The 15,671-nt window shown below is 36.4% G+C and overlaps 3 protein-coding genes across 3 annotated transcripts; 1 reads left to right on the top strand and 2 right to left on the bottom strand.

The window, feature by feature from the left end:
• Nucleotides 1-105: 105 nt before the first annotated feature.
• LOC105828486 lies at nucleotides 106-2,425 on the bottom strand. The gene is made up of 3 exons (XM_012666837.3): nucleotides 2,197-2,425; nucleotides 1,842-1,979; nucleotides 106-1,318 (listed from the first exon to the last, which is right to left on the bottom strand). The coding sequence occupies exons 1-3, from the start codon at nucleotides 2,423-2,425 to the stop codon at nucleotides 1,110-1,112; spliced, it is 576 nt and encodes a 191-aa protein (XP_012522291.2). The 3' UTR covers nucleotides 106-1,109.
• A 12-nt stretch (nucleotides 2,426-2,437) lies between these two features.
• On the top strand, nucleotides 2,438-12,890 carry LOC105828474. Its single transcript, XM_012666810.3, has 2 exons — nucleotides 2,438-10,004; nucleotides 10,091-12,890. The coding sequence occupies exons 1-2, from the start codon at nucleotides 4,994-4,996 to the stop codon at nucleotides 11,932-11,934; spliced, it is 6,855 nt and encodes a 2,284-aa protein (XP_012522264.3). The 5' UTR covers nucleotides 2,438-4,993; the 3' UTR covers nucleotides 11,935-12,890.
• Nucleotides 12,748-15,465, bottom strand: LOC105828523. The gene is made up of 4 exons (XM_012666890.3): nucleotides 14,765-15,465; nucleotides 14,637-14,674; nucleotides 14,278-14,543; nucleotides 12,748-13,903 (listed from the first exon to the last, which is right to left on the bottom strand). The coding sequence occupies exons 1-4, from the start codon at nucleotides 14,808-14,810 to the stop codon at nucleotides 13,774-13,776; spliced, it is 480 nt and encodes a 159-aa protein (XP_012522344.1). The 5' UTR covers nucleotides 14,811-15,465; the 3' UTR covers nucleotides 12,748-13,773.
• Between the last annotated feature and the right edge of the window lie 206 nt (nucleotides 15,466-15,671).

The raw sequence follows: 15,671 nt of genomic DNA, 5'->3' as shown, positions 1-15,671 counted from the left end.
AGTAATGTAGCTGCGTCCGCTCAGTGATTCGCTACACTGACTACACGTCCATAAATATATTAATTTTAGTAATCTAGGAATCGGTAAAATTCTATAAAAATTGTATTTCTGATAAAATTTTATTTTATTTTTGAGGAAATGTAAAGTTTTCCTGTTGGTTTAGAAAAAATAAAAAAAGAACATGAATAGAATATGTATGTGTGAAATAACAAATGTATACGTGCTGAAAGTAAAACGTATATATAATTTATAATTATACAATAAAAACTATGTTACATATATATATTTTCTTATTAATAATATGAGGTATGTGTGAGGTTAATTCTTAAATATAAACACTTTTTGTCTTGTACGGAGAAATATAATTCTATGCATAACGTAAATTTCTCATTATTTAAAGAAAATTAATATTTTGTATGTAATTCTTGTTTAATGAAAATAATTACAAAGGATATTGTACATTTTTTTAATTTACCATGCGATGTGCATAGAACATTGTCTGATTTACGTATTCTGAAGGCGCATCGTGTGGTACATCTCTCACATGCGTTTAACAAATGTTAAACTATAATAAATACATTATGAATAAATAATTACATATTTATTGCGTTATAAAACGCTACTTGTATTTCCTTGTATAATAAAGGAACTTCTTGATTTTTTATACTCTGCAATGTTATAAATATAATTATAATTATAACAAATATAATTATAATTATTATTGTAAGTTAGGAAAATTCCTTTGGTACTCGTATAAACTTAATTTACATTAAAATATGCGAAGAAGTCGGTTACTGTGTCACAGTAAAATCTAATATTTGTTACTGATATTCTAACTCTTATTTTTCGCACAAATAAGTGCTTCCAATAAATAGCATCTGAAGCAAGAAATACAGCTATTGTAAATATTAACATTTACAGCCATAAAAGACCAGGAATTAATAACATCATTTGAATAAACTAATGGACACAAGAAAATAAAGATTATCTTCACAATTCTATATATAAATAATGTCTTCTTTTAATGACTATTTTATGTCTTGTTATGACTTTCTTTTCATTAATGGCTTTTCAATACAACTTTCCTAATCACATCACATATATAATTTTTATCCCTTATAATATGGATAATATTGCTCCTCATATGCGGGACCACTCGCCGCGTCCCAGCTTTGGTATACATGTGGGTGAGCGTGTGGAAAAAGGCTATGAAGGTGCACATGAACTGGTTGCGGTGATGGCCATGATTGCGGTGTGTGCCAACCGGAATGAAGTTTCGTTAGAAAGGTGCTAAGTTTAAGCACAAGCACTATGAGACCTGCAATTAGAAACGCTGAATGAAACTTCCGTTTCCGTGTATTCCGTGTATTCCGTGTAAAACAAGTTTTAAATTTAACGGTAAGAATTTTGAAAAGAAAAGAAACTTTAACATGTTGTGACAATAAATTTAATGGATGGATGAATAAATAAATCGGTTAACGAAAAACGAGAATTGCAATAAAAGATTATATAATTATAAATATCAATGATTTTATTATTTGTAATATTAAATAATAACGACAAATAAGTTATTGATAGATATTAATATAAAACAAGCAATAAAAAAATTTTGTTTAAGTAAAATAATTTATCAATAATTATAAGAAATATTGGGATGGGTAAGTAAATTTCAAATGTTCATCTAACGCTTGTTTGAATACTGATCTCATATACAGTAAATAGGTCAGCAATGTCATCTAATCATGTATGCAGGTTACACTATAAGACAGTTAGCGAGACCGTTATACATTTGTACGGGTGACACTTTTCACTGTCAGTACAAAAAATAACATAATGCTTACCAATAAGAACTCCCTTCGCTGAAATCGCTGCTATCACCATTAACATTGTCATCATTACTCCCATTTTATACATCATCGGCATCAGCATGAATTGAATTCTTTTCTGTCCAAAAGTACGAAACTCCCCAAGTTCAATTTCTATATAATAAATACAGTGTCACCTTACATCAATGTAATTAACATTATTATACATAATCTTTATTGATATAAGTTGCTTGAAATAATTATACATCAGTGAAAGAAATTAATAAAATTAAATGACATTTATGAATTTACTAGCGCAAAATAACTTTTCTAATTTACGAAACGCTTTTTTTATTATTATAACAAATGTAAAAGTTGATCTGTTTCTTACCTTCAACTGGTCTGCTTTGGAATGCGTTAATCAGAATACTTTGAACACCGTCGATGTCAGGGTGCAGGAACGTTGATTTTGAAATCAGCTCCAGTTTCGTAGTATTGCATCGTGCAATTTTGTTGCTATCCCTCGAAAATTTGACGTTCGCGGCACTCGTTGCAAGCACATTTTTCGTAAATGCAGCTGCCAATAGCACGTATGCCAGCATCCGGCCAATCGCCTTCATTCTCAGACCGGTTTACCACCACCCGGACTCATCGACACTGACGATGCTTTTTCTTTCGGCCGATCTTTTTCCCTCTGTCTTCTTCTGAACCTCCTGTGTACCGGACTACACGAAATACGTGCTATTCGGACCCGCACGAGTAACCGTATGATTTCCCTCCAACCAACCGAGCGGTTTGAACTCGAAAAGAGGATTGCCCGCTCGCTGCGCACTGACTTTCTGCGCACCTCCTTCAAATTCCTCCTAGGTACCAATTTTACAAACATCTTGGAGTATCCGGAGAACGACCTGCATTCTAATGTTAGAAAGTATTCTTTTAATATATCATGTCTTTTATTGATAAAATTGTAGCGATAAAAGTTCGCGACAGCTTCACAACTGCTCAGATGCGTTGGAAATTTTGCTGTTGATTATAAATTTATATATAAAATCTCTTTTAATTATTATAAAAATCTTTTATATAATTAATTATATTTTATATTTTAACATGTTCTTTATTTTTAACAGGTCACATTTTGATAAAAAAAATGTAGGAGTAGCACATACCTGCCTACGTCTTTCACTTTTTATGTCACATCACTGTCACGGTCGTCGTCCAACGACCGTTCACACGTGGCCGTCACCTTGAAAAGGAGTGGCTGAACTAAGCCAAGAGTAGTTGGAACGCATTGCTTCACAATTTTCCAATGAAATTCTCGATATCACGCTCACACACTTTTATAATCCTCATTCAAGAAATATTTTATTATATGTTTGGAATCCACTTGTGAATAGTATGTAGAAACGTTTTTTTAAACTACTTTTCCCGATATAGCTTATTCTTTCAGATACTGTCGCGTCAATCCTTTAAACATCAGCTGGCACTTACATGCGCAATGTTGCCGCAAATAGTCGTTCTTAACGAATGATGTACTGCGCTTCCAGCTATCTTAGCAACAGCTGACTGACCTCATAACGAGATATTACAAGGAATATTACGCTTCATAAAATTCATTAACGGTCTGGCGCCAGTAAGTAGCTCATAGAAAAGTGGTCGATGATCGACGTGGTTTACCTCGATATACTTGTTGCAAAGTAGCCAGGTATCTCTTTATCTACAGCTAGTTACATTATTTCAATATAATCTTTAAATAATATATAAAATTTAAAAAATATGTAAAATTATTATAAAGAAATTGTAGTGTAAAAAAAAGTTTTTATATATCCTTCCTTGTAGTGTAAAAAAAATGCATAAATACTAATAATGCATGGAAATATCTGATGGCAAAATTGCCAACGAGAATAGAATCGCACGAAACGATGGCAAGATAGTAAAGTTGCATTAAACGTTGTGGATGCACCGTAAGCAAGGCAGAGTAAAGAAAGGCAATACAGGTTTATTGCATCGTCTTTGCGCAGTGAATCCAGTACGGAAGGAGCGAAGAGAAGGAAGAAGTAGGGAGCATCGTGCCGACCATCTTGGAAAATAAAATTTACTATAAAAATGCATTACTCTCCGCTCCCCACCATAGAGAATGCCCCTTCTTCCTAGCCATTCCTACGAGTCTCGATTCCTTCAAGGACTAAAAATTCGACCCTTTACACCGGCGCGAGCAGAGAGCGCGCGAGCAAGACTGTATTAAATACGAAACCTGATCTGTGATCTTTATTTATGCAACATCGCGTTCAGATCTATACGGATTATTATTTTCTTTGTTTCTTTCAATTTTCTTTAAGAATTATGTTGCTGGTCATCCATCGCTAATTAATTTATTTTTACGTCGTAATCATCATAATCATGATTTTTTAAACCTTTTTAAGAAACACCTGTTTTCTTGCAATCTTTTATCGTTAACAGTAATTAAAATATATGGACGAGACAAGATATGTTAAAAACGATGTTTCTTTTCTTAATTATAAGCTATTATTATTATTAGCCATAATTTTCTCTTAATGGCAAATGATAGCTTATAATCAATATCATCAATATCATTATATAAATTTTTATAAAAACAACGTGTAAGAAATTTATAGGAGATGCCAGAAAAATATTTAATTACAATTTAGATTTTTATTTTAGATTTTATATCTTGATATGCCCGATGGCGTGTATACAGATTAATCTTTGTACTGTAAAAATATATATGCTATGTACTTAGCTAAGTTTATGGCGTTTCTCATTCTTTTCTCCTCATGTATTGCTCCTTGTATTAAAAGTATTCGTAAACCTATAATTGCCAAATAATCTGAGGTGAAAAAAATTTCCTCAGTTTTGCGACAAGTAACTCATAACATAAACATGATAATACTGGAACGATACGATCAATTTGCACGATTAATTGCGTTAAGGAAATCGCATGTCGGAATAAATCGAGCCATCGATGCACCTGATGTCATTGCCATTTCCGCGCAGGAAACGTAACCGGTCGGACACTCGTTAGCTAAGCTCGTTATCTCGCAACCCCGAAGTAGGCGCGTAGAGGGGCACCGCAAAAATGGAAATGCCAAGCTGTTATTCATCTACAGGTTCGCTTCTTCGTCCGTGAAGCTGCCCGTGCTGGCTGCAGTCGGCGTGCTTTAGGCGATGGTATGTGTATCACCATGCGTGTGCCATGGCTGACCATAGGCCGACTCAGAAGTAGCCGAGACATTCGCCTCTCGACCGCGACCATGAGAGCACTCAACTCTCGACGCCCACGGTCAACAACGAGCATCCACCGGCTCGTGCTTCTCTGTTTCTTCCTTCTGCTTTGCGTCCTTCACGCACGAGCGCGAAGTGTGGCTCACGATGACGGCAGCGTCATCGCGGACCAAGTGCACGGCAAGAGTTCGGAACCGACGGAGGTGAGTGACTCCAATCCCGATGCCGTAAACGAGGAGATTCAAACGCAAAGCTTGGCGGAACAAGATAGAGGCGAAGACGTTAGTCATTATGAAGAAAGGAAGGATCCAGTGGAAGACATTGTCGAAAATCCTGAAAAGATCCAGGCCGATGCTATTGGCGATGAAAGCAGTGTGGCAAAAAAGAGGCGACGAAATGACGTGAATCTTTCCGGTAAGCCCGTGCAGGACGGTGAGAACGTCGCACAAAATGTCCAGCAGAACGCGCAGAAAAATGAAGGTATTCGACGATTTGACGCTCAGATCGAGTCCGACGACACTGAGGAACCGGGCCAGCGAAAGATATTGGAAAGTATCACAGAGGATAGCCCGGATTCGCAAGAAGATACTATCGAAATTAATGTCGAGCAATTGCACGCGGATGTAAAAAACGTGGATGTGAATAAGAACGAAGACAGGGGGAAGCCGGAAGGAGAAAAGCATGCAGATACTTCCTTGAATCTTGAAGCGAATCCGAAGGAATCTAGCTTAAAACAGACGGAGAAAGTAGATTTAAATAAAGAAGAAACGGAGCAGATCGAGAACTTGGCGGAACATAATTTGGATGAAACACAAATAAAGAATACCGAGGGCGTGAAAGAGGACGTGCATAATGAGCTTCGTAGCTTGCAACTTGCTCAAGCGGAAGAAGCTGAAAAAAATCTAGAGGAACACCGCGCCGAAGAGGACAATGAAGAAATCGGTGACAAAGATCTGGACTTGAACAGAGAGAATAGAGCCAGTGTTCCAGGTAAGTCCAAATACAAGAGTTCGACTGTCTATTTGAATGCTGAAGAAGGTAATTTGCCTGCTCGCGAGCAAGAGTCGATTGTAGACGGTCAAATAAAAAAATTGATATCTATACGAAATGACGCTCTTGAATCCGTTGGTAATGACGCGAAACAGTTGGAAAAATTTAATGAAGGAAGTCTTCTTTCAGAGAAATCGGTTGAGGTTGACGAGGTTGCTGTTGAAGAGATTCGTAAGCGTAGCAGCGATATAAAAGCGACATCAAGTCAGAGTGAGAATCTCGATCAATCATTTTCGACAACGGAAGCCGATTTAAACCGCTTTCAAAAGTGGAAAAATCAAGCCGCGTTTCTTCAGGAGCAGATTAAGAACAGGACGTTCCTTCAGTATGTGAGAGAACAGGCAGTCGAGGTGCTTCCTGACATTCCGAAATTCACGGAAATTCAACTGCTGAATACTTTAAAAAATATTGTTCTAACGCGGAAATCACCTACGAACGAAACATACTCGGCTAGCTTGAACACGACTGAATTGACCGAGAACCAATTGGAAATAATAAAGTGCGCCGAGCAACTGGTACAGATCAAGCAGCGGCAGTCATTTGTGGAGAACATAGGGGAATGCATTCGTGGTCTCAGTGCCTTGAATTGCATACGCATCTTTGTCTGGCCCGTCGTGCTCGATAATCTTCCGGAAACAGTTAAGCAGGCTCTGGATAATTTTCCGATCGAGGTAAATTTGATCGACCTGTTTCAGGGTAATAGGGCCAAGTCCGCGAGGTCGGAGAGCAACGTTCATCACCCGAGACTGCTGACGCCCGAATTTGTTGTCTTCAACATTTTGAAAGGCGCTTTGGAATCGAAAGTCACCTACGATTTGGCACCGACCTTTATCGATCCAACAAACGAGACTTTGAGGACACTGCTCACCGTCGGCCAGCTCCAGATCCTGCAGATGGCTGAGAAACTTCTACCTGGTGAGAGACGTCGCGAATATTCCGACAGGATGTTCTCGTGCGTACGCAGGTTTGAGTATTTTAGCTGCGTCAAGTACTTCGCCTGGCCGATGGTGAAGCAGCATTATCCGACACTGCCAGCTTTTCCGGATTATCCGAGTTGGTATCCATCGATAGCGTTATACCCGCAGTATCCTATCGTTCCCTTTCCTAGTTTCGCGGGCGAACTTCCGGAAGTTATTGAAGCCGACGCCACGAGAATGCGAAAACCTAAGCCAGAAGCGGTGATCGTGAACATCCTTGAGAATACCTTGAAGGAGTACGCGAAGGAGCAAATACCGTTTCCACCTGTCGCTCATAGCACAGATTCTTACATCGCTGCACTTCCTCCGGAGCAATTACTGTCGATCTACATGGCCGAACAGCTACTTCCTGTTCCGTATCGTCCAGAATTCGTTCAAAAGACTGTTAAGTGCATTCAAGAATTTAATTATGTGACCTGTATCAAATATTCTACCTGGCCGACGGTCAAGCAATTTAATCCTGCTCTACCAGATATTTCCGATTGGCTACCGGATTGGCAGTTACCCGATGTATTTAGTTTTTTCCCGGGTTTTCAGCTTCCTGATTTTTCCTCATTTTTACCGATTTTCGGAGGAAATCAACCGACTACACCGACTCCACCGGCAACTGAAATACCACCGGAATCTGGTTCTTCGGAAGAATCGACTCCCGCTCGTCTTCCCATATTACTATCTCGCCAAAGTGAAGTTTCTTCCAAAGTATCGAACGAATTAGAAAACAAAATTACAGAGATTTTAACAAAGACATGTAAATCCCTGAAAGTGACACCGAAAAATTCTCAGTTGGTCGTCGGCGAAAATGTGATTGTTTTGACAACTATAACCGAGAAACAACTTAATATATTGCGATTGGCGGAGAGCATGGTACCACCTCCAGCTCGGGCTCCTCTAGTCGCTCAAGTTATGTCTTGTCTCCAAGCAAACAACGATTTTCTCAACTGTACCAGATACATCATTTGGCCTACGGTTGCTCTTTACGTTCCTAATTTCCCTGAATTTCCTAACATATCATTACCTATTCAACAACCAGAAAAACAAGAAGATAAAATATTGAAAGATAAGAATGCTTCGGACCAGATTACTAAGAATCAACAGGAGTGGAATAAATCGCAAACAAATCCCAACGTAAAAATTATTTCCAGGACGAAATTTCCACAAAATAACAGTCCTGTGATTAGCGTTACTGGTGCTCGATTCGTGCCGATATTTACAGAACATCCCGAATCGGTGATACTCAATATTCTCAAAACGATTCAGCTGTCTTCACCAAATGTGCGAGATGATCAGAGTGTCAAAATCACCAGCACGCAACAATTCGGAAATCTGCTTAATGATCAGCAATTGAATATTCTTAAGATAACAGAAAGTTTACTACCTGATGCTGCTCGTCCGACTTTTGTCAATCGAATGATAGACTGTGTTCGCAAGGGCAACTTTCTGGGATGCTCAAGAAATGTGCTGTGGCCGAGTTTGTCGGAATATTTCCCTAGACTGCCCAGCTTCCCAAATTTCGGAGGACATCCTCAAGTGGCAAATAGTAAGTCTACTTTACCTCAAAATTTGACTGATCCATCACCATTATCGGAGACTGACGTTAAGATCGGCCAACACGGAGACGCTACTGTTACCATCACAGACACTAGATTTTATCCGATTTTTTCCGAATCTCCGGAAGGTATAATTTTAAGAATTCTTAAGGGCGTGCAGTATTCTACTCCAAGTGTTCTAACTTCTACGGTTACTTCAAAATCGCCGCAAATTTTAGCTTCTTTCACAGAACAACAAGGTAATATCGTTCAAGTCGCAGAAAGCCTGTTACCAGAATCAATAAGACCAGTCTTCGTGGAAAGGATGGTTACTTGTGTTCGAGAGAGCACGTTTCTCGAATGTACGAGGAATATAGCTTGGCCAACTATTGCCCAGTTCTTCCCGAGACTGCCAAACTTTCCTAATTTTGGAATTTATCAGACACTGCCAAGGACAAAAGTTGACTTATCATCAATTTTACTGAATAATGCTTATTCCGATAACCAGACGTCTAATGGAAAGAATGAAAATGCGCCGAAGATCGCCACAGAAACGATTGAGGATAAAATTGAGAGTGCATTGAAGAATCTGCTAAACTCGTCGCCGCGCTTGGAAAATTCTTACTTAGATATTAATAATCCTGTGATAGGTTCTCTTCTGACTGCTCGGGAAATGAACATTGTCAGATTAGCGGAAAGAGCGATACCGGATTCAATACGTTACGAATATATAACTAACATGCTGGAATGCGCGAGAAGCAATAATTTTGTCACCTGCTCTCAACACGTCACTTGGCCGACTTTGAAGCAATTTTCGCCGACTCTACCAAACTTCGAGGAATTACTTGGTCAGTTTCCAATACCCGGTGCAAGCCAGATTCCTGGTATCAGTCAGATTCCTGGTATAAGTCAGATTCCTGGTATCAGTCAGATTCCTGGTATCAGTCAGATTCCTGGTATCAGCCAAATTCCTGGTATCAGCCAGATTCCTGGCGCGGGTCAAATTCCTGGCGTGGGTCAAATTCCTGGCGCGGGTCAGATTCCTGGCGGGGGTCAGATTCCTGGTACAGGGCAACTTCCTGGACAGATCCCAAGTATTCCTGGATTTGGAAATCCTTTTGCTGGAGCCCCCAGCCTACCACAATTTCCTATTCCTCAAATCCCTATGTTACCAGGCGGAATTCAAAGTGGCATTCCTCAGTTTCCAGGATTGCCTAGCTTTGGCCTAAATTATCCGCAATTTGAAATCTTGTCGGATGCGCCACAGAAGCCGAAATTGCAAGAGCCGACATCGCAGGAATCGAAACCACAGGAACAGGCGGTTCCATCAAGAGTCGCGCAAGCAGTGGAGCAGGTGAATCAGATAAGACCAGGAGAATCGAGGGCTTCGAACACTCCGTCAGTAGGTGAATCAGTCTCATCCGTTAAACGAAAATTAACTCTTCTTTTCGATGTTTAATTAATTAAATCTTAATTTTTTTTTATTTTTCAGACGAGCAAAGAGTCGTTCCCGGATATCTTGGACAACCGTCAAACATTCTCATAGATATTTCCAAGGAGAAAGTCCAATTGTCTGAACACAAACTACAGCGAAGACCATTGCCGGAGTCTATTTTCTCGGGTACATCATCGAAGAAACACGAAAGGAGACGAAGAAGTACTAATCAATTATTAAATTCTTACCATGAAACGGAGGGAGAAAATGAATGGATTTCGGAAACGACAATGGACAGCACGTTCCCGAACATCACGGAATCCGACCTTCTTCAGCTTCTAGTTAATATTTCGAAATCTAAGATAAGTTTGGAAAAGGAACCCGAGGAGAATTCAAAGCAATACTTCGTGGATACGTTAAATTCTACAATCAAGAATTCTCTAACTGCCGATCAATACGAGATCTTGAAACAAGTGGAAGATTTGAATCAGCATACTGCAAATCGTGATTTTCTGTCGCAGGTAGTTCAATGCGTACTTAGCCTTAGCTTTATCAGATGCATGGGCATTTTTATCTGGCCAGTAATCACTGGCATTGTGCCATCATTAATTGGTTTTGCCACATCTTCTCTCGGTATCGGAAGATCAATGGAAACTGAAGTACAATATTTCTTTGGTATGTCCACGAGCGATTTCGAGAAAGAAATGCTGACGAAGAAGGAATCCATAGAAAACATTCTCCTGGACTGGTACAAGATAGCGAGGGAAGACAAATTTCAGGTAGATCTGAGTTTCCTAAAGCTCAGAGGCTACGGAAATGGCGAGGTCGGCATTAGCTTTGGTGGATTTCGTAAGGGTAGAGCTACGAAGATTAAAGATAATAAAAATTTACCAAGTATCCTGACGATTATCAGCGACATCATGGAAGAAGTATTGGATCAACGGCCAGACAATGAAAAACTCAAAAAGGAAAAGGAGAAGAGAGAGAAAAGCTTGGACGATGTGCAAGAAACAAACTTTCAGCTTTTGCAAGAGAGCGACGAGTATGCAGATATTAAGCGATCCATGAACGATGATCAGATAATTACTATGTTTCTGGATAAAATCAAGGCCAATGCGACGGATTTCGCCGATGGTGATGTCGCTCAGTTCCTCAACATGGAGAACGCTTACAACGCCTTCAGCGTACTCTTTGGGCCCCGTTTGAACGAAAAGTTTGCCAGCAGATTAAAGACCTTTACCGATGAACATTTGAAGAAAGATAATCCCGAGAAGCAAATAAACAATCTTAATGCGGAGGAATTAAAGATAATACCTTTGAAGGAAGAAATGACTTACGAGCTTGAAAAAAAATCTACGGAAAGTGAGGGGGACCGCAAAAAGGAACACCGTGCAAAGAACGAATTCAGATCTCTGTTGGACGAGTATTCAGAAAAGTTAGGAAAGAAATTGGAAATTTCTACGGAGAAAATCGAAAATTTAGATAATGGGATCAAGGATACCGAATCATCCTTCGATAAATCGTCCGACGACAAAAGTACATGCTCGGAGCTGAGAATTCAGTTGCCACGTTTGCGAGAAGACATCATGTCCAGAAAAATGACAAGCGCGATGATACATTTCGGAAGAACGATGAAAACAAAGATGAGCCATTTGATGCCTGGAATCGGTTTCGTAATATCTTTCATCATTCAAATGGCCTTGGCTCACGCGAGAGCGACTGCTACCATGGCTAGTATGATCAGCAATATGGCACTTGCGTCGGCCATGATGGGTATGCTCCGACAAAGTATATTGGGGTCGGACAATCCGCAGATTAAATATGTGAACGACAATTATAAAACGGGTCCGGGAATTACTTGGCCACATCACCATAGGTCGTATTATCATCATGAAAAATAGTACTTTGATTCGCCTACTGATCAAGTCTACTAATTATTCTCGATGTATACTGTATTAAAATCCTAAACGTCTCGTTAAGAGCTTTATGTCTCTGTCGTTACAGACTTTCTTTGAAGTCTGAAACAAATCAGATTATATAATGGATTAGCTTTAATTTTTTTTATATTAATATACCGTCGTGGTTGCGTTCATAAAATGTAATTTTGAGATAATTAAGACAGAAAGAACGGTTTTGCTGAAAATTTAGCTGTGAAGACAGTTCTGAAAGTAAAATTAGGCCATAATTGTGTTAGACCATAAAATAATTATGTAGGACTTTCAAATTGCTTGTTAGAATGTTAAAACATTTCTCAACACTGCTAATAATGTTTAAACATATTTCATAATTATTTTAATGATCCAACAAAATAATTTTCAGATATGTATCTAATTAAATTTTTACATATTTCAACAAAATCGTTCTTTCGGTATACGTTTTTTATGCTTAATAGTTGTTTGTATCAAAAAATTCCATTACTTCCTGAAAAGGTAAAGTTAATCGAAAAGTTAGATAATAATTTCTATGGATGCGTCCACATTTGTTTCTTATAATATGTTCTACTTATATATTTTAGTAACACAAAATTCCAATAGAGTATATTTTCAAAAGTTAGAATAGATAATATATATTTAGAATCTGAAGAAACGGCATTTTCGTAGATGGTTATGGAAACAATCCCTCGCAATTTAATCATAAAATATGCGCCATTTCGCAAGAAATATTTATTTCATTGTCATGGGGATTTTACGGTGGTGGGTAACATTTTTTTCATATTTCCTTTAATATTATCTATATGTAACAATTATGGCATTAAAAATTTTACACCATACAGTCGTACTGAATATTGAACTGCATAGATTTTAAGACTGACATACTCTTTAATTATATCTTATTAAAAATAAATGAATTCTATCTATCTTGTATGATTGCTGTTATCCCTCCAATTTATAATTATTTATTTATTAATTTTAAAAAGTAAATAATATTTTATTTTGCAATACAATTTTATAATAAGCATTTTTATATCAATACAGTTATAAGATTGCAAACAAAATCATATTATAATTATAAAATGATTTAAAAAAATATTTAAACTTATATATTTAACTTGTAAAATTTGATTAAGATGTAAATAATAAATATAATAAAATTATGCGTTTGCATGTTCTGTAATATTGATATCGAAAATACCAGTGCTACAACTTTCAAGAACCTTGAGAAGTCAACAGTCAGGAATAGACCTGAGATAATTCTGGAAGCCATGTTGAAGGTCTTCTCTCTCTCATTTCGTGCATATTTTCTTTCTTTTATTTATTTCACCAGTTTTATGCATTGCATGCGGCAAAGGCGTACTGCGACGCAACAAGACCAGAAAAGAGACCGTAGTCAAGATCCTGCTACTACACGCAATCGCCAGAACGTTGAACTACTACTACAAAAGCAAAACAATATTGGAATTTTATAATTATTATTTTCTAACACTTCTCATTGCGATCAAATATTGTAATTTATCTATTTTTATTTGGATAGAATATTAACATTAGACAGATAAAATAAAGCAATCTTTTTCAAAAACCTGACGTGAAACGCAATTAATTGTCCACAAACGCAATTTATAATGTATCGAACAGAGAAAAGAAAAATAAAATATATAAACTAATTCTAATAAAACTTGTTTGATAAAATAATTTGAATTATAGATTTCTTTTTCTCTTATCGGTAATAACGGTATAAACATGAGATGCGTACAATGATATGTACATAAATATATAATAATATATAACGTAATGTAAAAATTTTTAGTCAACCATGAGTGGCAAAACGGAAGGCACTACATCCTCTTCAACAACTTTCGATTCGTTTATAATTTCTTCTATAATCGTTCTTGATTCAATTTCTGCAGAATAAGTTAGTTCATTCAAGTAGTACCTGGAATAAATTATTATTTCCCATATTGATTGTTGCGGAAGATTGTTTAAGGAAAGGTGTTAACCTTTCACAATTTTATATGTAACAATTTTGCAAAATATTAAATATATGAAATGTTTCTAAAATGTGTCATATGCAATAAAATTGAAAATATATTTAAAAGCAAAACAAAAAGTTATCAAATTTTGACTTCTAACATTTTACTATTTTAGAGTTATCTAAAAAATATTTAAGATATATTTCGCAACTTTCATAAAATGTTTCATTTTTTATTGAAATATTCCTATCTTTGAAAAATTTTAATACTGTATGGGTCATATCGTAAAGACACTTATTATTTTTGATTCATCCAAATATCGTAATATGATACGTACCATTCATGAGCGTGCTGACAATCGATATCTTCATCGTCCGTGCATATCCGCTGTTTCTGATCAAACACTGTATCGTTAGCGCAAATCACTGGGAAACCATTGCCGTAATTTTCGCAAACGTGAAATATCCTGCAATTGTAATCTATATCGGCATAAAAACCGGATGGCATATTCTCGCAAGTAAAGCGAAAAATTAGATTGGCAAAAATGTCGGTATCGTTTTGTTCATTCGAAATCTCCTCATAGGTTTCCAAATGATTTCTATCCTGTATAATTAAAAATTTTCTACTTTAATCACATAAAAAGTAGCAATACTACGAATAATTCCTAAAAGAATTTAAAAAGAAACAGATTCTTACGAAATGACCCAAAGTGAATTGATTTGTCATCTTTGTATCTGTATAACAAATACAAATATAAAGCATAATAAAATAAAATTTAATCTTTCAAGCAATAAAATTTGATAAAATTTAATTTTAAAACTTACTCAATATTAATGAAAATTTGAGCATATATATTACAAAGTAATTCATGTTAATCGCAATTTGTAAAACAAGAAAATTTTGTAAAATTTTGGATGCTATAGTTACACAGCTTAATATTAGTGAACACTGTCACTCGATTACTCGATGGATAACGCAACCGACTGCGCAACTAGCTCTTTGTCTGAAACTGCAGAACTTACAGAAGAGCTCAATGATCTTAATAACCGTGTAATTTTTAAAAAGGTCTGTCATTTTATCTTATTATCATTTAAACGATGTTTAACTATCACATCCTGCTGTGTTGTATAGTGAATTAAAGATGAATTAGAAGCGAGGAATAAGAACAAAAAATTTGAGTATTTTTTATATAAAAAAATTAAAGATACTTAACAAATTTGTAAAAAGATAAATTTGTTACAATGATTTTTCTATTGAAATCTTTTGACAGTAGAAAATAATGAAATATTTTGTGTAAACCTTTTAGATGGAAATGTTTATTTAAATTAATATGTGCACCAACAGATGTCGACTTCATGCCATGAATATCGCGTGACTCAGTTGAGTACCAAGGTAACTACGCGAAGAATACTTTCACTAGCCTCAACCAATCCCAAAGTACTACTCGACTTTCTTCTACACGAGGCATTGCCAGGATCGTATTATCATATGTCAAATTAAATATAATGTTGTGCATTAATATAACAAAAAAAGATCCATTTATTTATTTGTATAATGTTTATAACTTAAGAAAATGAAAAATGTAAGAAAAGAAAAAAGAATAAAAAAATGAAAAATAGTAAAAAAATAAAGAAATATCATATCTATATAACACTGTAATTGTTTAAATCGATTATATGATTATATCTTTATAATCTGTCTTGATTTCTTTTACGATAAAAAACATTTAAA

This window comes from Monomorium pharaonis, chromosome 6, assembly GCF_013373865.1.
Source record: "Monomorium pharaonis isolate MP-MQ-018 chromosome 6, ASM1337386v2, whole genome shotgun sequence".
Classification (NCBI taxonomy): domain Eukaryota; kingdom Metazoa; phylum Arthropoda; class Insecta; order Hymenoptera; family Formicidae; genus Monomorium; species Monomorium pharaonis.
The sequence above is the reverse complement of the archived record's forward strand: the minus strand, read 5'-3'. Positions and strand labels throughout refer to the sequence as shown.

Bases quoted from the DNA above. Each gene is read 5' to 3' on its own strand.
- LOC105828486 (XM_012666837.3), bottom strand. From the start codon at position 2,425: ATGAAGGCGATTGGCCGGATGCTGGCATACGTGCTATTGGCAGCTGCA. The intron at 1,980-2,196 runs GTAAGAAACAGA...TTTATTATATAG, and splicing joins CCAAAGCAGACCAGTTGAAG to AAATTGAACTTGGGGAGTTT. The intron at 1,319-1,841 runs GTAAGCATTATG...TTCTAATTGCAG, and splicing joins AGCGAAGGGAGTTCTTATTG to GTCTCATAGTGCTTGTGCTT.
- LOC105828474 (XM_012666810.3), top strand. From the start codon at position 4,994: ATGTGTATCACCATGCGTGTGCCATGGCTGACCATAGGCCGACTCAGA. The intron at 10,005-10,090 runs GTGAATCAGTCT...TTTATTTTTCAG, and splicing joins TTCGAACACTCCGTCAGTAG to ACGAGCAAAGAGTCGTTCCC.
- LOC105828523 (XM_012666890.3), bottom strand. From the start codon at position 14,810: ATGAATTACTTTGTAATATATATGCTCAAATTTTCATTAATATTGA. The intron at 14,675-14,764 runs GTAAGTTTTAAA...TTTGTTATACAG, and splicing joins CAAATTTTCATTAATATTGA to ATACAAAGATGACAAATCAA. The intron at 14,544-14,636 runs GTAAGAATCTGT...TTAATTATACAG, and splicing joins AATTCACTTTGGGTCATTTC to GATAGAAATCATTTGGAAAC.